Source organism: Bidens hawaiensis, unplaced genomic scaffold (genome assembly GCF_021521415.1).
Source record: "Bidens hawaiensis isolate Kalapana, Puna unplaced genomic scaffold, B.hawaiensis_p1.1 tig00017157_1, whole genome shotgun sequence".
NCBI classification, from domain to species: Eukaryota; Viridiplantae; Streptophyta; class Magnoliopsida; order Asterales; family Asteraceae; genus Bidens; species Bidens hawaiensis.
Genome location: NW_027492594.1, coordinates 367855 through 390931, shown reverse-complemented (window position 1 = coordinate 390931; position 23077 = coordinate 367855). Strand labels below are relative to the sequence as shown.

At 34.6% G+C, this 23077-nt stretch overlaps 3 protein-coding genes across 3 annotated transcripts; 1 reads left to right on the top strand and 2 right to left on the bottom strand.

Annotated features, from left to right (window-relative positions):
- Positions 1-117: 117 nt before the first annotated feature.
- On the bottom strand, positions 118-9477 carry LOC143553193 (dual specificity protein kinase YAK1 homolog). The gene is made up of 17 exons (XM_077043232.1): positions 8956-9477; positions 8516-8869; positions 8314-8423; positions 8165-8234; positions 8006-8088; positions 7861-7939; positions 7738-7778; positions 7446-7568; positions 7167-7296; positions 6834-6948; positions 6650-6732; positions 6501-6575; positions 6331-6405; positions 5398-6056; positions 4682-4840; positions 1215-1468; positions 118-418 (listed from the first exon to the last, which is right to left on the bottom strand). Exons 1-17 carry the CDS (start codon positions 9067-9069, stop codon positions 339-341), a joined length of 2604 nt encoding a protein of 867 aa, XP_076899347.1. The 5' UTR covers positions 9070-9477; the 3' UTR covers positions 118-338.
- A 1660-nt stretch (positions 9478-11137) lies between these two features.
- LOC143553179 (protein BOLA4, chloroplastic/mitochondrial-like) lies at positions 11138-16044 on the top strand. Its single transcript, XM_077043217.1, has 3 exons — positions 11138-11429; positions 11505-11572; positions 15781-16044. Exons 1-3 carry the CDS (start codon positions 11187-11189, stop codon positions 15935-15937), a joined length of 468 nt encoding a protein of 155 aa, XP_076899332.1. The 5' UTR covers positions 11138-11186; the 3' UTR covers positions 15938-16044.
- Positions 16045-17354: 1310 nt separating this feature from the next.
- Positions 17355-21280, bottom strand: LOC143553192 (histone deacetylase 19-like). The gene is made up of 7 exons (XM_077043231.1): positions 20736-21280; positions 19707-20147; positions 18945-19175; positions 18323-18384; positions 18164-18221; positions 17671-17748; positions 17355-17592 (listed from the first exon to the last, which is right to left on the bottom strand). Exons 1-7 carry the CDS (start codon positions 21261-21263, stop codon positions 17497-17499), a joined length of 1494 nt encoding a protein of 497 aa, XP_076899346.1. The 5' UTR covers positions 21264-21280; the 3' UTR covers positions 17355-17496.
- Positions 21281-23077: the final 1797 nt, after the last annotated feature.

Here is a 23077-nt window from a genome sequence, read left to right as displayed (position 1 = left end):
CACAAATTGCTAACACAAGCAAAGAGGCCATTGACCACTTTCTTATATTTTTGTATCCATTTTGCACAAAATAAATCAACCACATTACACATAAAAATAAATAAAAAATAGAAATGAACAAACCCTTTTAGACTACTCCTTTTCAGCATTCCACCAAAAAAGCAACCAAGAACAATAAATGAAAGAAACATAAGGAAGCCGGTTTCATTGGTCGTACTAAAAATATCACTATGAATGCACATTTATAAGTCACACTTCAAGTCTTCAACTACCAATTATCATCACAACATCCCTTAAAAGTAAAAACTTTCTATATATTATATCACCTTTTCCAACCATCAGACGATCCTTTCGTATTCGTTCCGACCATGGGAAGATGGCAGAATATTGGCGGCTATAGGATGGTTGCCCCTACGCCCTACAAAAATAATAACTTCAGTTCATAATACACTTTCTAGAGGCGGCATCTCTGTTTCCAATATTATCCTTAATAGAGTTATAGATATATGGGTTGATTCGATATGTTTTATCTATAACAAATGAAAGAAAAAATAACTACAAAACAAACTCGTTAAATGCGTCATGAGTCACGGTGTATTTTTAATGCATAAAACCGTCTAAAGTGTTTAATTCAAAAATTAAAGGCTAAAAACGAAGTAGTAAAACTTCGCCCATAGTATTAAAGAAAGTAGACCATGGCCATAATTATATAACTTTTGTGATCATATCCAACACACTTTACAATTCACGAAAAAACTTGGACAAAAGGTGATGCAATTCAATTGGATCAAACATTTTATAGAGCTAAAATAAAACAAGCATTTACCCGTTAGCCAACTTGACTAACCCACGAGTTGCCAGTTGCCAATTGGTAAATTACAACTGGTATTCTTATGAAAGAACCAGCTTAGGTTATTTTTATCCATACCGGGAAAACTCACCTAAATTAGCTAAAAAGAAAGTTAACAAGACAAATGCGTTGAAAGCCGCCCGAAATGTTGTTTTAATGCATAAAATCTCCTAAATAACTATATTCTTATGTATTTGAAAATACGAACAAAAAATTGTAAGAAAGGTACCCCAACCCTTGTCAAATGACACCTACTTTGACTCGTTAACCAACCCATCCACTCGTCCAGTTTGCCACACTTACAAATTTTATTAGACGCAATTCCAAGAAAAACTCAAAAGACGAGAAAGGGTTGTAAAAGTACCCCAAGGTGCACTATTGTTGCTTCCTGGGGAACGAGGCCCCCCTGAATTGAAATTGGGAAGCGGGGCCTTGAAATGATTCCATTCACCACCACGAGTACCGCCCATTGACCGTCCATACCGTTGAACCGGTGGCTGACCCAACCGGCTAGGTGAGAAGTGGGGTATCAAATGGGAAGAATTCATCATCATAGGGTGAACATACACATCAGGTGATGTTTCTGCATTCAAAAATGCTTGCATAGGCACATTTGTCCTGTACCGAATAGTACATTAGTATACAATAAATAAATTAGGGTTTATTACACAAACATGTAACTTACTTTCACCTTTCTTTCATTGTATTTAATAAAACATGTTTTTTCTCCATTGTATGCAACCTACTTACATGTTTTTTTACTACTGTATGTAACTGGTGACCTGGCAGACTGCCAAGTCATCACAAATATTTTGCCGGCTATAGAAGGTTGGTTATATATAGTGGTAAAAAGAACCATTTTTTGAAGGTGAAAGTGGCATACATTCTCATGTAAATAACCCCTAAAATTAGGGTTTAATACGCCAAAATGTAATATACTTTCACCTTTATCATTGTTTGCAAAAAAAAAACAAAAAAAATATATTCCTCATTGTATGTAACGTGCTTTTAGTTTTTTACCACTGTATTTAAGTAGCAACCTATGTTAGGGTTGGAGACTCGAACAAAGGGTATTAGGGCAGCCGGCCCTAATTAGGGTTAGCCGGCCCTAATGGGTCCCATCTTATTTGTTTGGGCCTAACTTGGAGAACAAGTTAGGAACCCTAGATTTAGTCTATATATACCCTAGTTGTAATTGTAATCTTGTGTGCCTTGAGCTTAATAAGAAAACCTAGTTGCAGCCCGTGGACGTAGGTCCCCTCGCGGGGACCGAACCACGTTAAATTCTTGTGTCGTTTATATTTTCGTTTATGTGTGTTTATCGTTGTGCATGTGTGTGCTGTTTCGCTTCCGCGCGCCGCTTTGTTCCTAACAAGTGGCATCAGAGCTTTGGCTCGTTGTTGCACACGGTATTGCACGGAAGAACGATTCGTAAAGGAGAAACCCTAGGTTGCGCAAAAAGGGAAAGAAAACAGGGCTGTTCGGGGCTGATTTGGAGTGAATTTGCAATTAGAGTTCCGGTTTTGGATCTCTTGAAGTTGCTGGTCTCACTCGGGTTTGCAGGTGAAGGTCGGGTCAGGTGTTTCGGGTTATGACATCGCGGGTATAAATGGTTTTGTTTATAGTACCAGGTTAATCTCTTTGAAGCCGCCGATTAGGGTTTGGTTATAAAACTCTTGGATTCGTCGAATAAAGGTTAGAGATTTAGTTAGTTTCTGTTGACTGTTTATTATCAACTGTTTGAGAACCGAGTTACGTGAAAATCAATATTTGGGTTTAGATTTGTCTGCGAAGTTTATTGTAGGAGCAAATCGGTCAGTTGACAATGTTCGGTAGAGAACATCCGTCAAGTTCTGGCTCGTACCATTGATGTGTTCACTGTTTCGATTTGTTTCCTGATTGCTATTGTTATAGCTGAAGACGGGATGGGTATGATCGAAGGTTTGACCGGTTTGGATTTCGGTTGGTTGGTTTTGTCAAAGGAACTTGGATGTGGTACTGTGGGATAAAACAGGTGAAAATGGAACTAGCAGGTTGGAATGCTTTGGGTTTTAAGTATTCTGATTCTGGTGTGCTGGTGACGACATAAGTGAAAAAAAAGGGAAGTCAGGTTGAAAGGTTTATTCGGTTAGGATTAGCTGATCGGGTGTACAATCGCGGAATCCTTGGTACCGTTTGCTTTCGGTAAAGCTCTACTGCTGTTAGTTATAACCGTTTGCCGGTTAGCTGGTCTGGAACTATGAAATTATTTCTTGTTCGGTGGTGATCAGCAGTTCGACATTTGAGGGGATCCGGGATCTTGTGCTGGGTGAACACGTTTACCGGGAAAAGTACGATCGGGGATAATCTCATGGAATGTTGGTTTTGGTAATGGGTTGGGATAACAGGGACAGTGGGAGCTGGGCATAGTTGACTTCGTGGAGCTGCATGGAGGTTCGTGACATTCTTTAGAGTCAATGTCAAAAGATAATGAATTCTGCTTCTGAGAATGTGTCTGGGTTGATGCATTGGGACTCAGTGAAGGCAGTGAGACTCTTGGGTTCGAGATTCTGGTATACTTCATTTCATGTTACCCACTGTAGTGAAGTATTGGTGAATCTTATTGAAGACTTTGGGAAGGTACAAGTTTATGTATCGCTGGAAGAAGGGAACCAACTTCCGAGTATTAAAGTCTTGGCTCGCTGCATCGGGTAGAGCTAAGTGGATTCATTTTGCAAGTGTGAATCCTGGAGCCACCGGGATGTAGCTGAGTGCATTCGGAGGTTTAAACTAGGTCAGGGGTTTTGGAACAGTGGGAGCACGAACCGTGTTCTAGGTACAGTTCAAAACACCGTTGGGTTTTGAATACCGGAATTCCGAATGGGAAAATCTCTCCTGGGTACTTGCAGGTTTTGGAGAGTGGTGTTTTCTCTGGGAGTCTCTGGAGCCGGTAGTTCGAATCAGTGGGAGCCGGTTGAGATTGAGGATGAGTCAATGGCGGGTTTTGCCATGGCTGGGTCATTGATGACTGTTGGGTTGGAGCTCAATGGAGCTTCAACTGGCTCTTCAGGTAATTGAGGAGCGGGCCGCTGCAACTAGGAGGATTAGATTGAAGTCTTAGCTTGTTTATGGGAACTGAGGCTTGGAGGACTTCTTTTATTTGAAATCATAGCTTGTTCTTGGGAGCTTGAGGCTTGGAGAACTTCTGACCGTGAAGTTTTAGCTTGTTCTTGGAACTGGAGGCTTGGAAGATTTCTGTTTTTAAGATTACTGGAGTTACAGGTATAGGGTTTGCTTGGATGGTGGATTGAGGATTGCTCGAGCCTCCAAGTGGGAGATTGTTAGGGTTGGAGACTCGAACAAAGGGTATTAGGGCAGCCGGCCCTAATTAGGGTTAGCCGGCCCTAATGGGTCCCATCTTATTTGTTTGGGCCTAACTTGGAGAACAAGTTAGGAACCCTAGATTTAGTCTATATATACCCTAGTTGTAATTGTAATCTTGTGTGCCTTGAGCTTAATAAGAAAACCTAGTTGCAGCCCGTGGACGTAGGTCCCCTCGCGGGGACCGAACCACGTTAAATTCTTGTGTCGTTTATATTTTCGTTTATGTGTGTTTATCGTTGTGCATGTGTGTGCTGTTTCGCTTCCGCGCGCCGCTTTGTTCCTAACAACCTATAGAAGGTAAAAGATATGGTGATGTGGCGCATCGCCACGTCATCAGAAAATTGTTCAACAAAAAGACGCTTACATACATTGCTAAAACTGGAAGTATAATGTATACTAGGAGAAAAACCATTTTTTCCTTACGTGCAATATAGGTGAAATTAAGTTACATTTGCATGATGAACTTACCTTTGTGTTGACAAATTTGAGTTGGGCATTTGGTTGAATTGCCCAACCCCACCAAATGGCCCGGTAGGCGAAAAAGCTTGACTAATTTGCATACTCTTACTGAATTCCAAGGTCATGCTGTTCAATTCTGAAGAATTATCTTCAAGAAGCAGATCATCACTGAAGTAAAAGTCAAACAAGAATGGTTCATCACTCAAGGAAAAGTCAAACAAGACGTACTCTAAATTTTTCCAACAAGAAGCCATGATTATCAATTTACTAGCAACCTATTCTAAAACTATTGTAGTGGCAACTTCAGCCCATTTACATATGAATGGGCCGATTTGGATTATGATTTACCCCTTATGGGACAAATAATCCCAAAACAAATTAATGCACAGGCACACGTTACGATTCAAGTAAGCCTCAAAAAGAATGTACACTTGCTAGATAATATGTCAAGTTTCCCATTCTACACTTAATTACACGCACCATCACATAACTGCAATAATTGTATTCCTAGAACTGTGCACATTTCAAAGGGGTAAAAAATGTACAACTCGCATCTGCCTATTATATAAAGCACTACTTGTATGTTCCTAACGTAATAGATAACACGGTTTGACATAACCACAACATTGGGTCACATACTTTCATATTAAACAAAATAAACCAAACATGACACAAAAAAATATATGGAATATAATAAAATCCAAAAATAAGGCATCAACCATTACCTGTAATTAGGATCCCAGTCTCCAGGATCAGGCAGTGAACTACTAGCTTCAGGTTTATCATGTTTAGGAGGCAATAAAGGTTTACCCGACCCAAATGAGCTGTTGGCCCCACCATTTCCACTATTCCTTTGTTGTTGCATCCGATGTGCAGAAGCTGTGCTTTCTTGAGTTGGTAAATTACCCGAATACCCCCATCCTTTTCTTCTATTCATCTGATTGCCCATCGACCCTGTTCCTTTCCCGAGAGGCGACCCATGACAACTCCCTCTAGCAGGAGAGCTCGGGCCATAATGTCCAGGAGATCCAGCTGTCACTTGGCTATAGGGTGGAGTGAACTGCGATGGACTAGTGCCTAATGACATAGGTGCAAAATTGCCAGCTGGACTGAATCCGAACCCGTTTCCATGGGGAACTTGCATAGCTCTTCGTCTAGCATCAGGACTGGTTCCAAGCACTGGGATATTTTGTTGGTAGTTGTTCATAGGCGACGGGCCCACCGGTGAAAAATATGCCAACATATTACTGTTATCTCCATAACTGCCATAACTACTTCCAAGTACAGTGCCATCGTTATAACTTCCAAAATTGCCCCCATGTCCAAAAGGTGATGCTTGGAAATGAGAGTTGTTATACATTGCAACCCGATTTCCACCTAGAACCTAAATGTTTGAAAAATTCTAATATTTACAAAAGAGAAAGTATCACAAACGGTCCTAGTGGTTTGACCCTTTTGACCATATCGCAATTTGCAAGATTGGTCCCCAGATTTTGAAAACTGCAAACTTAGTCCAAACATTTGTAAAAGAGACCTGCAGGGAACATGTTTGCAATTTTTAAAATCTAAGGACCAAACTTGTAATATGGTCAAACCACAGGGACCATTTGTGCAATCTTCTCTTCAAAAAGTTAATACATAACACAGAAGTTGCTCACATTAGGCGAGAGACCTGCAGCAAACCAATGACCCGCAGCAGGATGATGATCAACCTTCACATTATGAGAAACAGGCTACATTGCAAAAATTAAAAACAAGTCATTTACACATTAACCCAATATTCAAGTAAATAGGTAATTCAGATTATAAAGTAAGAAATATTAGTTACCAAACGAGGAGTCTCGGGAGCAGGCACATAGGGACAAGTAAAAGGTTCCCCGGTAACAAAAGGATGCTTAGAAGCCTGCACCATGATATGATAAATTATTGGCATTATATTATTTAATAATAAATAAAAAGAAAATGTCATCTGGTGACCTGCAAAGGTGACCACCGCTTAGCTGGATCAAATTCTACAAGTCCCTTCAAGAAGTCAATCAGCGAAAGTCGCATTTGACTTTCTGCATGAGATAGCCATTATATATTTATCTATAAAAGATTTAGGAAGAAAAATAAAATAAATTTAGCGATTTAAGGATGAATATAATTAAATAAAGCTAACCTCTAGCCAAATCTGCTTCTTGCAGGTTCTTTTTATAAGGATACTTTTTAACAATTCCTTCAAGATTCATGTGATTGAAGTACTCCTTTCCAATTGAAGGTTTTTTCATCTCTCTCTAAATAAGAAAATTATAAATAACAAATAAACAAGTTTCTTCAGGGTTTCATACAGTATATGGCCTTGGGATGTAACTACAATCTATAGATACACAGCATTGCATAAGTTCAATAATATTCATTTCATCCTACAGATTCAAAGATACTGACTTCTCTAATTTCATGTGATTTGTACAAATGAAAGAAAATATTAAGAAGATGAAAAATGAAGACTTACAGCTTCATATTCTTGCTCATTTAAAGGTTGGTAAATACTTATTCCATCTTCATGGTTTACACTCCCAACGCACTTAAAGAACTTGCTAGTGTTTTTCGCCCCTTTCAACACATAATCAGGTGGTTGTTCCCTTGAACAAATAAAAACAAAATAACTCATACGTACATTTGTCAAGTGTTGCTCATAATATTAACTTTTTTTAAAGCCGTAAGGTGAAACTAACAAAGTAAATGGAGTTCAAATAAAAGGTATGATCGAGTTTAAGATAAATAATTATACCCAGTTATTTTTATCATTCTTCTTAGAAGATCAAATTCTGATGCTCCTGGGAAAAGGGGCAGGCCAAGAAACAGTTCAGCAACTATGCATCCAAACGACCACATGTCAATGGCGGTTGTATACCTAACCAACGGTTAAAGTCTAACAAAGGCTCACCACAAGTATTAACATGTCCATATGCTTTAACAATAACAGAAGTAATAATTGATAGTACTAACTACTAATATAACTTCAAATTTTGATTTAGAGATGCTAATAACAACATAACAGCAGATTTATAATTGAAGGATACTGATATCCTAGAACAACTTCAGGTGATCTATAGTACCGACTCTGCAAAAGAAAATTATAAAAATTCAAAGGCAATGACCAAAAGTCAAACATGCAACTTTAAGATAATGTATTAGATACAAACCTGGATATAAGAATAAACGGTATGATCTTCCATGCATGCAGATCCAAAGTCAATAATTTTCACTCCTGCTGGCTTCATACTGTAATAAATAATATAATAAGTCAGTCAATCAACACAGAAATATAACTCCATTTAAGTAGCTCACCTCGTGCATAAAAGAATATTTTCAGGTTTTAAATCACAATGGATGATAGCAGCATCCTTCATCAGAGCTAATCCATATAAAATCTAGTACAACATATATATAAACCATTAGACGAACTGAGCAACAAATTATAATAATGTTTCACACAGAAATAATAACCTGCTTTGAGAATAGCTGCACAATGCTCAATGATAATCCCCGGAACTGATTTAGCTTTATAAGCTCATACCTAATATACCATAACAAACAAAACAAAAAAATCAGACACAAATATGCAAACAAAACTTATACAGCAAACTGAAACTTACAAATTTGTATCGAGCAGTTCAAAAGCAATGCACAAATGGCGTTGGTATACAAAGTACTCGTATATTCGGACAATGTGATGCTTATCTTCAGGATCAAACTTATTGTTTAACTGAAATCCACAACAAAATCAACTTACAATCACATACATTATTCTCATAAAGTCAAAACATTAGACAATATAAAAAAATAAATAATAGTTACTGTTGTCAATATAGAAACTTCAACCAACGCCTGCTGATAATAAGCCGGTTGATTTTTAATTATTTTGACAGCAACAAAACGGTCAAGTTCTGCAACCCAACATTTGGCAACCTGCCCGAACGTCCCCTGCCCGAGCATGTCCTTTACAACATATCTTCTGTGAGTTTCTGAGTTAACCAGGGGACAGTTAACACTTAAAATGAGGTCAGAGTTTTCATTATCGTAACCGTCATTGAGTACACCAGCAGACGGGGTTGTTAAGAACCGTTTCGGGTTTAACTCTTGTGAATAGTTAAACTGTGGATTGCATATTCTGTATGTCCCAACAATATCTTTGGTTAACCTTGATACCAACTGCAAAGATATTATCAATTAAGAAACTTGATTACTTCAACTTGATTAATAAAAAGTAAAGATTTTGATGGTCGAAATAGACTCACAGGTCTTTTAATAAAAACACCCAAATTGTGTGTAGTTGGTGTATAAGGTTGAAACACAAGGTGTTTAGGAGTCCAAGCTTCTGCTGGTGGAACCCTAGTGATGACGTCATCCATCACTGAAACCTGTGAAATTCTTCTAAACAATAATAATACTAATAATAATCAAAGAATGAAGCTTTGAATTGCTGCTGGTGCATCCATCAAATGCATTAATATTGTTGTTCCACCACCGAATTGAAGTAATAATTGACCAGCAGACTGTAATCCCATTATCATATCTGACTAAAACCCTAAAACCAGATCCATCGGAGTGAATAATTGATAATCGGAGGGTGAAATTGAACCGATTGAAATGTGGGTTTTGATTGAAGTTGATTGTTTATTATTATTATTATCCGTCGTCGTTGTGGCAGCACGTATGTATGTATGTATGTATAATCAAATGAATCTATCGGCGATAACGATGAATGTTTGAGAGAATTACACCACGTCAACCATCAGTAATCAAAGTTTGACGGTGGTGAGTTAGGGTTTATGTATGTATGTATATTGTTTGTTAATCTAATAATAATAATAATAAAAGATTGGTGCTTGTATGATACGTTTCTTGATTTATGATTACAAGTTTAGAACCCTTCTTGTTTTAACCATGTCTTCGAATCGTCAATGTATGTGGACCTAAATATAGGGAACATACAATCTTTTGGATGTTTTTCTAAACCGAATAATCGAATGAAATCGACTCTAATTAATTGAAGAAAAAAAAAGGTATTCGGGTTATTTGATTGAAATTTTAAAGAACATTTATCCGATTTGCATAGAAAACTGAATAACTGAACGTCATATCGACTACGGTTGTGTGTATATGTCTTAAAGCAAACTACCAAAAGGCCAGGGTTTGAATGATATCGATGTACAACTTTGTATATCATTGTTATTGTAATTAACGATTCCATTAGATCCATCTTAGAGATTCGCAATACTCTTGATGATACAGTTGATTTTACAAGTGAGGTATCATATTGTAATTATGCTACAACATGATTGCGTGTTTAGAATCATCTTGCTTAAGTCAAACAAGTGATATAAGAGATTGTGAATTACTGATATAACAAATCATCAGATCCAAATTCGTGGTTCTAAAACAATATGTTCACTACGTGAAAACCATAACAATGTCAACAACTAACTCTAATGGTTATCAATAAGCCTCTAATTTTGTCTATAGATGTCTTTGTAACATGGAAGATGAGGATGACAAAAATTTACTAGTGTTTTATGATAACATACTATGAGAATACATACAAAAAAATATAATAATTATAAAGATGGGAATGATATTACAATATCTAAAGATCCATCCAGGTACTCAAACAATGATCACAAAATGTTAAGACATTGACGATAAAGCATTGTGTATTCTATGGCACTACCTAATAAGATCTATGATTGTCAGTTACATTATTACATGTGTATGTAAAATAACCGTGAGATAGTTAATCATCCAATTTGAAAGAACTATAGAATTTCATGTAAACATATACCGATTTACTCGTCTAACAATATGAGATGTTCAGTACTGCGCTAGGAGAGACTAAGGAAATAGACTTAGGCTAATTATATGGTACAAGAAAGCACTCACGTGAATGGATAAGTTAAGGGGGTGTTTGGGATTGCTTATTTTCACAAACTTATAACTTATAAATTTTTTGAGAAATAATCAGGTGTTTGGGATTGCTTATATTGTGAGATGAAAAGTTTCATAAGTTACATTTTTATAACTTATTAACTTAATGAAAAGTTATAACTTATAAGGAGGTAAAATAAGAAATCCCAAACACCCCCTAAGTTGGATCAAAATGAGGGGATATGTTGAAGTAGTAAATAATCTTTTGGTCATTGTGTTGATGACCCGGTCTCAAAGACAAAGTCAAAGAAACTTACGTTTAAAGAATAGGAAAATTGGATTCTAGTAATTATAACTTATTGCAGTTTGCCGATAATAATTTCAACTTTGAAAATAACTATCTAGTCCCAACTTTTACACTACTTGTTTTCATTTGACCTAATTTAACGACGCTAAGTTTTTCTTAAATTGACGATTTAGAGATTTTGATCGGAATGAAATTACAAATCAATTTATAAATCCATTGATGTAAAACTTAATTATGAAAGAGTGGCCGTCATTTGGTGTATCTGTGCACAGTACCACTACTACTACCAGTACGGCAATGGCGAAGATGATGCTGAGCCGTTCAAATATGACGGCACTGTGCGCTTACACCACTCGTCTCTTCAGATGCAACGTTCTTCACCATTATCAACCTCCTCCTCGTGCTTCTTTCCTAATCCTACCAGTCGCCACTAAATTTGGGGCTATTAAACCCTTGATTGGTCGCCGGAGCATCACTGCCGGAGTTACTAACGGAACCGGACCTATTGATTCCCCATTGATGCAATCCATGGAGACTAAGGTTCGATAATAATTATTATTTATACGATTACCAACTCCAACCCTAGGTTTATTATTGATTTGAAAGTAATTGCAGATTAAGGAAGAATTGAATGCGGAATTAGTTACTGTCAAGGATGCTTATGGTGATGGAAGACATGTTAGGTCAGTCATTCTTATTAGTGGTGTGCATTCAGTTCGGTTATTACCCTCGACCGAAGTCACTGGTTAATTTATTTATATTATTAACCAAACAGTTTTTGGTTAATCGGTTTGGTTTATCTGGTTAGGTTGTAGGTTCGGTTCAGTTCGGTTAATAACCAAAGCCAAACCTTTTTGCTTACAAATACATTAAATGTAGGTATAAAACATCAAATACATTAAATGGAGGTATAACTACTAAAAGTATATGAAAATATGGATTTTTCAATTTGGTTCATTTCATTTAACTGAAACAAGAATGATAATTGATTTTCGGCTAATCGGTTTTCGGTTTCGATTAACGGTTCGGTTATTGCTTAATTCTATTTCTTGTTGTGGATTTCTTCCACAAATATCATATTTTGCATCACTACACACTAAGGCTATAAGTAATGGGCGGAAAAAACGGGCGACAAGTGGCGAATTGGGGTGCGAACACCGCCCCCCGGGCGATTTTTGGGGCGAATTGTGGGGGTGCGCTAGGTATTTCTCGCCGGGTGTTGTGTGTGTGTGTATTATTATTATATATATATGTGTGTGTGAGATATATATATATATGTATATATATATGTGTGTATATATATAGAAAAGAGTTCAAATAAAAAACAAGTGTTTTGTGAGAAGTGTGAGAAGAGCTTTAAAATAAAAGAAACCACCTAAATATGACACTATACAATGTAAATATGAAACAATACAATTATTTAGAAACTACCAATCTCAACCACTAAATCATAGATCCAAGGGCCTAGATCTATTCTTATTCTTCTCACAAAAATATTCTTTTTTACATTAACCCTACCCTATATATATATGGGATCTAGAGAGAACTCCTCTTAAAGAGAGAACTAGAGAACTAGGAAAAAATTATTTTTAACTATTTTAAAAAAAATTATTTTGTGATTTTTTTTCTTTCCTCCTTCTAATAAGATGATATTGATACAAAAAAAAAAAAAAAAAACTTGTCGGTGTAGTACTGTAGTGCATATGTGCACTAATGCCTATTGCATATATACAATAGTGTTTTATTGCATGTAATACAACACAATTGCATTATCCAATACACACTATTGAATATATGCAAATACGACACTAATAATTGTATGCAAAACACATTATCGCATATATGTAATACAACACTAATGCACATATGCACTATATCGATTTTTTTTAATTTTTGTATATAATATAACACTATTGCAAATAAACAATACAAACAACTATATATATGCTATTCAACACTATTTCAAATATCAAAATGCACACTATTGCACATATGCATTATAAAAAAAGTCGGTGTATTGCATATATGCATTACTCGTTATTTTTTTTTTATTATTTTTATTTTTTTTGTGGTGAAGAATAACAACATATAAGAAGGATGAAAAAAAAATTAAAAATATTTTTTTTAATTAAATTAAAAATACTTCATTATTAGTTCTCTCCATAAAATGGAGTTCTCTCATGATCCTCTCCCTATATATATATATATATAGGGTAGGGTTAATGTAAAAAACAATATTTTTGTGAGAAGAATAAGAATAGATCTAGGCCCTTGGATCTATGATCTAGTGGTTGAGATTGGTAGTTTCTAAATAATTGTATTGTTTCATATTTACATTGTATAGTGTCATATTTAGGTGGTTTCTTTTATTTTAAAGCTCTTCTCACACTTCTCACAAAACACTTGTTTTTTATTTGAACTCTTTTCTATATATATATATATATATGGGGCTACAACACCATTACACTCCAAACACAAAACCCACCCTTTGCTGACTGGGCGCCACATGGCGCAAAACGCTTCATTTTGTAGCCCCTCTACTACACATAGCCTAAGGGGGGTGTTTAGACTTTGGATGTGTGTTTTGAAAGTAATTACATGAAGTTGAATATTTATAACTAGATTGAGGCCCGTGTATTACATGGGTAATTGATGAAAATTTTAAACTTTAACCATTAAATGAATTACAGTCAACAAAATGATCATATATTGTTAATACAGTTACAATTTATATGAAAATTACAAAAATTACATAACTAAGATAACACAAATACGTTACAAATCCGCCCCATTAGAAGTGTCATGGTTTGAAAAACACAAAGTTTAAGGTAGATTGAATTATTACTTTTCTTGCTTACCAAATGACAATAATGCCCTTAGAAATTGGGTCCATCAATATTGGTTATTAATGTTAATTGTGTATGTTTAAGGGTAAATTTGGAAATTAACTAATAAATTTTGAAAGTGGACATTTGTAACGGGACAAACAAAAAAAGAAACATTGACACTACTCTGTCCTTGTACACTACATTTGTGGTTGTATTGGTTGGTATACATTGTTTATCAAAAATCAAAATCTTTAGTCCAGGTCTGCTTGTAATTCTTTATAAGGTAACATATAAGTCTGCTTATAAATCTTGATAGTTGATATAGCCATGCATAGTTGTTTGTGTGACAAGTAAGGTTATTCAAGTACATACCGCGACCCTAGATAAATTATAATATATATCTATGAAACTAACAAAAAAATATTCATACACATAAAATAACTTACATTTTGATCAATTAATATATATATATATATATGATGTCATTTGAGATCATTTGCTCATGTTTATCCCAAAAAAAACATGATTACCCCAAAAAATGGATTACCTGAACTTTGATAATATAATCATCATTAGAATCTGAAATTTATTGATCATGATAAATTATTTTTAGTTATTAATATTCTGCATATGACAAATTTTAATTAATTTTATATATTAAAATTAACAATTGTATAATCAAGAAACATATAAAACCCAAATTTTAAATATAACAAAATGATTTGTTTCATTTCATATGAATGGAAAATGACAAAGACATACTAACCTTAAAGCCATGTTCAAATAACAGTAAAATCTTTTTTTATTAAAAAAAATTTGTGTATAGCTTTATTATTTTGAATATAAACTATAATAGACATTTTAATTATGTACTACCCAACATGTAACACTAACATAACCTCAAATCATTGTATTTGTCTAAAATTAAAATTACTAAGTAATATAATATTGAAATAATTTGAATGACTAACTGATGAAAACGATATTCTAGGTTTTCATATCCTGAATGATTTTTGGAAAGCGAAAATAGCGGAAAGGGATTGAAACAGATTTTTTTGTTTAAAAATTTGAATGCTTTTAATAAAGTAATTTGTCTTATAAGGCATATTAAATTTAATATATTTGAATGTATAAAAAAAGTATAAATCAAGTCATAAAATATATGTTTCTGGAGCATTTTTGTCTTGAGTTATGAAAGGAAATATTGAAAACTATATATTGATATTCTTATTGCTAACCTTTTATACTGCACAAAAAAGACATAAATAAATGATAGATAGTTCATATAGTAAATCGTTATTCATATGAATTATAATTATAATATTCAACTTCAATGATTTAATGCTAAACACCGAGATATATATATAAAATGTATTCTTCATGTTTGCAATATTTATATAAAATGGTTGGAGAAAATAAAGAAAATACACATTTTCCCGAGTTCAAATACATATGAGAAAATTTTAAATCCAAATGAAACAAATCTTATATAAAAAATTATGCATTGCTGCTCAAATCCCAGTTTAAAAACAAGTTATAGTTTACCTTGATTTTAATTACCTATGATTTTAAAATTTTATTTTAATAAGTCTGCAACTTTAATTTATTTTCTTATTTTATTATCTTTCACCATTAATGTTAATGAATGAATCAAATAGGATTTACATTCAAGAAAAATAAACTTCAATTCATATATATAAATGACTTAAAGTCTAAGGATCAATATTGAAATGTTGAAAAAAAAGAGGAAGAGAGCTATGAGAGTGACAAGTAGCAAAAATGGGTAGTTATTTATTAGAATAGATAGATCAGCTATAATATTAAAGCTTGTAGAAGGTAGTATTTGGATGTGCTACTATTGTTTGAAGTCGTCATTCTTAAATTCTTAAGTGACGAATCGTTACTTGAGTGTAAGTGATTGCTGTCATGTGTCTTTCTATCACTATTTATATGCTGATATAATGATTATAAACAAATTATTGCAATAATAATAATGAGTCGTTAATTAAATGATTTAGAAGGCGGTTGCATCAAAAATAACTTTTGAGATTGTGGTTTTGCAGCATTGATGTTGTGTCTGCAGATTTTGAGGGAAAATCTGCTGTGAATAGACAGAGGATGGTATACAAAGCCATATGGGAAGAACTGCAAAGTGTTGTTCATGCGGTTGACCAGATGACAACCAGAACTCCTGAAGAAGCAGCAGCATCAGGCAAATGAACCTAGGATTTGATTTTTGAAAAACAGAATCTTGAATAATCATATATCTTGTCTGTTTCATTCAGTTTACACTGCTTACTATTTATTCTTGAATTTCGTGTTTTTAATGTTGTGTTCTTGATGCATATTTGGAAGGAAATCAGAAAGAATGAGAAAAAAAAATCAGTTATTTTTTTTCTTGTTCAAATTCTTTTCATGTTCTTGAGTTGGAAAGAAAACCAACAATCAAAGTATCAAACAACTGGATCGTTTTTGTGCGAAGCACGTGTGTTGATGTGTAATGCATTCTCACAATTTTTAGTTCTTCAATATAGAAACTCATAACATTTCTATATAGTTCTTTATAACGGTTAATTTAATCTATTCTTAAATCTAGAACAATGATCATCATGGGACATTGAAACATCAACTATGTATTACACACCTTTAAACCTGCGAGTTACAAGCCTGCGACCATTTTAGGCGATAAAGATATTACACGTAATGATCCTCATTATATAAACCAATTTTTCTCTCAATAAGGATAAATAGGTGTTGCTTGGAGACCCAACCGGGTCATTCAGGTTTAAATCCATAATGTGCCAGACTGCCAGTCAAGTAAGTTTCCAAAGAAATTTCAAATTGAATTGGTGTAGATTGGTGCCCAACAAAGTCACCCCATTTTCGTGTGGATGGCCGAAATGAACTGTATTCCCACAAAGGATGCTCTTGCTAAAAGATAAATCGATATAGGTCTAGGTTGGTGTCAACTATGTAATGAAGTGTAGGAATCTGCCATTCACTTATTCTCCTCGTGTTATATGGCTGCAATCACTTGGCAATCTGTTACTCAGTGGTGACATTCCTCTTATGACTTATCTTTGCCTTCTCCATTCTTGATCTTCTAGAGGCCCACAAAAATATTCCCACACGGTGATACCTAAAGCCTGTTGCCCTGTTGGTGTGTGTTGCGTGCACGAAACGATGCTACTTTCAATAATAAAAGGAGTCTAGCTTATAGGCTAATTAACGAGATCAAAAGCCTCTTTTAGTTGAAGAATAGAGCAAAGCTTGAATCTCTGGAACCGGTAGATTGGTTTTGATGTGTTGGCTGTCTCTAGCCTCTTGCCGATGCAAACATATTCATAACTAAACATAAACAAGTCATAAACATTTTAAACGGCGAACACAGGTTAAACCCTTGAAAAACTCTTAGTGGGATTCGATGTCGTTGAGCCTAATAACCTAAAAATATGGCACATGAGTGGGATTTGAACCCGCGATGTCAAACAAAAGAAACCCTTGTGAACCTAAGGTAAAACCCCAGGAGCCACCCTAAGAAAGTAGTGAAGGCAACTATGTTGCTATTTAAGGTTTGAGTTTTATGAATTAAGCTTTCTTTTAAAAGTAAATGCGTGTAAAATAAAGACGTTGAGAATCACATATGCATAGATGTTTGTCGATTTAAATAAAAGCAACATGACATGTTTAAGTATTACGATCCCCATCAACAAAATAATACATAAACTCTCATAATTAGGGTTTTAACTGAAATTAAAGCCAAATGTTGATGGTGAGGATTATGGCATCATATCAGAAGCTGGCTGATCTGGCTTGTTTGAGTTCCCTTGTTCTACTTTCACCTCTGCTGCTGCTACTGGACCTGAATTTGAAGCCTGGCAAATGACAATATATGTTTAAAAAAAAAGTTAAATAACTATTTATTTACTTATATAATTATTTATTTATATTACCTTTAAAGATATTTCAGCAAATGATGCATCCATCTCTCTAGTACTAGCGCTGGCACGTTCACTTTCTTTTATGGCATCCTGAAAACACATATATATCAGAATAAAATGATATAACTTTTTCATCTAACACTAAATAATGATAATTGCGATTTGAAGTCGCAATAACCAGATAAATATAAATATATAATAACTGATTATTGTGATTTGAAGTCGTAATAACCAGATATATAATTTCAAAATACCAATCCAGATCACTTTTAGAAGAAATGGCAGTATAATCAAATGATAAAGGGTTTCATCACAAAAGTAAGAAAATATTTGTAGCTAAAACTCATAGTATATGTTTTCGTAAGCTCAATAATAGCATTAAGAGAATATCAAAAGGAATTTAAGTTAAATTATTAAGAAAAGAAATAGGAATGCATAGTTTATTCACTTAAAATATGATAAAAAGTCTATTTAACTGCACTTAAAGATCAAAAGTTGCACTTACTGTGTCCTTAGACTCGATATCATGAAGTTCCCTCTTCACACGTCCAACGACAGGCTTACTGTTAAGGGAATGAATAAATGAAAGTAATAAAAGAAGAAATATAAAATGAAAACAATAAAACAAAGTTTTTTTAGCTTGTCTTAGGAAATGAATTATTACCCCTCGTTTTCATCATCAGAATCATCTGATCTTCGATCGTCATCTTCTTGGTCTTCATCTGCCTGGAAAAAAAATTCACAGAACAGAAAAATTAGTAAGCAAATAACTTGAAACATAAACAAACAATTAGATGTAATTATAAAATATATAACAAATTTCTGTATGAAAATCTCCCCAGAGAATAATGCTGCTACAATCACAGATAGTACAAATTTAAGTTGATTTGTTTCTTAATAATTACAGATTTATATGTTTTTAGAAGCATATCTATTCCGTTTGGCTGTTTTATTATATAAATGAGATATAAAATTTGAACTCCGAACTATTAAATAAGTAAGATCACGTGTTTGTAGTGAACTATGTGCTTCCATAATCAATTTTCTAAAAGATTAGAAAATTTTTTTACTTAACTGTTGTATAATTATGTTATATTTATAGGTTTATAAACATTGTGTTTTAAAATATATAATTATTTTATGTATAGTCGTATATATTTTCACATGGTTTCAAGAGTATCAATTTCATTTCTAGAAAAAAAAATCAATTTAAATTCATTTATATATTATCTATATTTGAGTGCAGATAATAAATCTATGTACTTGACATAAAGTTGGTAACAAACCTCTGGGAATTCTGTATCTGGGGGGCGTTCTTGGAATTGCACACTAGGTGCATGTTGAAGTTTAGAAAGATTATCAAGAAGCTTTGATCTTATTTCCTCCAACAGCTGCCGTGAATTCTTATTTTCCATATTACTTGGAGCAACATGAAGTGTATAATCAGGACCAAAATACTCATAATACTCGTGCTGTGGCATTTTGTCTTCCAGCTCAACCCCAAGAGCAACTCCAGTCTGCACACACAAATAAAAGTTTTAATATTTTGTGAAAACTGCACAAATGAACCCTATGGTTTTGACATGCAAGTTTGGTCCCCAGATTTTAAAGATCGCAAACTTAGTCCAAAACAATTGCAAGTGGGTTGCATGTTTACTCCCAGCCGCTTGTTCCAGCTAGCTTTTAACGAAAAAGTCATGTGCCATTAATGTGAGGGTAATTGTGTCATTAAATATTTGGAGATGAAGTCGACGTTTGGAGTTTTGAAGATGTTAGAAGTTTCGAAGTTTGAAAGAGTATTTTATCAGGGTTCCGAACTTGAAGAGACACAATTACCGTCACATGAATGGCACGTGACACCATTTTTCCGTTAAAAACTGTGATTATCGTACAACCCTCTCACAAATGTTTGAACTAAGTTTCCAAATTTTAAAACTTGGGGACCAATCTTGCGATATGATCAACCAAATGGACCCTTTGTGCAATTTTCTCTAACTAATATTTAATAGCATGTTATTTGTAATTATATTAGGAAACATAATAAGCACCTCATAGCACCAGCAACGAGCAACGTTTCGAATTGTATAGCCTCCACCACCAAGCAATAACAAGGGCACATTAAACGATCTCATATATTTCACACATTCAGCATGGCCTTTAATGGAGAGATTAAAACAACCTAATCGATCCCCCGATAAAGAATCTGCACCACACTGTAACACAACCGCACCAGGCCTAAAAACTTCCATAACTTTACCAATTATCGGCTTAAATAACGACTGGTAACTTTCATCATCAATGCCATCATCAAGAGGCACATTTAAAGAATAATATTTCCCCTTTGAATAACCAATATCTCTTATATCGCCTGTACCAGGAAAATAATCTCCAAATTTATGAAAAGAAACAGTCATGACCCTGTCGGTTGTGTAAAACGCTTCCTCCACACCATCACCGTGATGAATGTCAATATCTACATATAGCACACGCTGCACACATAAACACACGATTAAGTCAGAAACGGGTCGTGTTTTATTAAAAATGGAACGGGTCAAATGGTTTCCCTACAAGTGTATACAAAGTTGTAGTATTTCGGTGACCTTAGTGGAACGGGTCAAATTGTACTCACACCTTCAAAATATATGTATATACATATGTGTGTGTGTGTACTGGGTAGTGGGTAGCGTTTTAAGCAGAACACAGTTTTTTTTTTGGCAATATTTATTTCTCTACTAATACTCTAAAGAAACTTAAAAAAAAATTTCGTTCATTTATAGAACCTACACACGTGCAAAACTTGTAGCTTATACTTCCAACACGTATAGGTCACCGTTTATAAGTGGAAAGAAAAACATATTAACAAATTATTTTAATGGTTTTTATGTACATAACATAGACATTTGTATGTAAGAAGTGAAAGTTTTAAAAAGCAGAACCATTAATAAAAAAACATTAAAAAATTCAAGTTTGTTCTTTTTGTTCTCACGGTATTAATGTGTTTTATAATGAATCTCTCCCTGTACACACACACACACATATATAGTGTATCCAACTTGTAATAATAACAGTTGACCAACCTGGTGCACTTTCAGAAGTTCAAGAATTGACAACACGATATCATTAACGTAACAGAAACCAGACGCCTCGCATTTCTTAGCATGATGCAGCCCGCCTGCCCAATTTATAGCAATATCACAGTAATCATGGTTCAATTTAACTGCCCCACCAACAGAACCACCGGCATAAGTCTGACAAAATGAGTATAGACCATCAAACACAGGGCAATCTTCACCAACATTGAACCGTTTTAACTGCCTCAACTGGTCTTGTTGTGTTTCTGGAGTAATGCTCCTTAAAAAAGAAACATAATCATCTGCATGAAACCTGCAAAGATCTTTGTCTCTAGCGGGAACAGGCTTTACAACATGCATGTCTTGTAGTAAACCGTAGTGAGCTAGAAGCGCGTGCGTCATGCGAATTCTGTGTGGCTTCATTGGGTGACCTTGCCCATAGTAGTAATTTCCTACTTCTGGATCGTAAAAGTAATACACTTTTCTCTTCACTCCATCTGGTCCAGATGCTAATGAATTGCCTCCGGTTTCCATCTAACTAGCTAATCAAACTGATAAAATCAAAGAAAATGCATTACGGTTTACATTGACACAAATAGTAATTGACCTAATTTGAGCATCATATAGTAAATCTATTATTGAGCCATTGTCTAATGGAGCAGCAAATACCATCCATTTAAGATTTGGTTATTAAGATGTAGTATCACTTATTGCGATTTTGTTCAGCCTGAATCTTTGAGGTGTTGGTATTTCGTGCGAGATATGAACAATCAATAAACTAAATAAAACAACCAGAAACGCAAAACGGTCTTAATATATTCAACAAGAAAAGTAAACTGGGAATAAATGGTGTATTAAAAACCCTAAAAAATAAATAGATAAATAAGCCCTAAATCAGTTTTAGAATAGATGAGTAAACCCTAAACAACAACAACAGCATCTGAAGCCCTGAATTTTAATTTGAAACAATTAGCCCTAACGCGATTATTATAATATAATAATGCAATGCACACAGGTAATTAATGAATGAATGGAGGGGCGGATCTATAGTGAAAACGGGTGGTTCCGAGGAACCACCCGAGTTTTGAAATAATAATGTATTTATATATAGAAAATAATAAAGGAACCACCTTATAAATTAGAAAGGAACCACCTTACAAACATTTGAAGCCTTTGTCTAGCTGGAAACCTATTGGTTTTGTAACCCGGAGGTCACAGGTTCAATTCTGGTTTTTGAAACATTTTTTTTTACTTAGTTAGGGTTTTATAATAAACACAACCAGTGACCAGTCCACAAAACACCACACAGCGCCTCCCCAGTCTCGTCGTTTAACCGCCGCAGATCTTCTCCGTGATTCCAATTTATCAAACTATTACTTCTCAAAGCCACCACCATCAGATGACTTCGAAGCTGACTTCCAGGGATTCAAAGACCGAATTCAGGATAACAATAAGCCTAAGCCTTTTGTTTTCTCAGCCAACAATAACTCATCTGGTAATTCACTTTTTTTTCATTAATAGTTTAAGGAATTTGTTATAGGTAAATTACAAGTCGTGAACTTGAAGCTTCTAGATCTGACTTATCAAACTAGATTGATGACATAGAAACTAGTCTGTTCTTTCTTGTTATGAATTGCGTATTCGTAATAATATATATATATATATATATATTGAAATTTAAAGCTTTTTGAATACCAAAACTAAGTCATTTGAAAATTAATTGATCTTTAAGTTGTTTATTTGTCCCCAGCCCCTGACCCTCTTCAGCCCCTGACTGCCGGCAGCCTCACTCCGTCAGCCACTCGTCCTCGTCACTCCGACCATCGTGGAACGTCGGCAACCTCACTCTGTCAGCCACTCAGCCGTCCCCGTCCTCTTGCCACTGCCTACTCTTACTCGAATCCTCTAATCCTCCCACTTTGAAGGTAAGTTTACATTCACAATCCATTGTTAAATGTTAATTGTTCTTGACTTCTTGTAAAATGTTAATTGCTCTTGATTGTTAAGTTATTTGTTAAATTTAGTTTTAGTTTGTTAGTTTGTTGGTTTTAATTTGTTAGTTTTTAATTTCTAATGACGGTGTCTCTTTTATTATTTTATCGTATTTTTATTATGTAATGAACTTTCTCGAACCATCGAACCGACCCGAACCTTAAACCGACCCGGATTTTTTTATACCCGACTCCATGAAATAGAAACGTCTAAAAGTAATGCACCACCCGGAAAAAAATCCTGGATCCGCCACTGTGAATGGTGTGAAAATTGAAAAGGAATGAGATCGATCTAACAACAAGCAACCTCCTACATCACCAGTTCTAACCTAAAACAAACAATAATAATAAAAATAA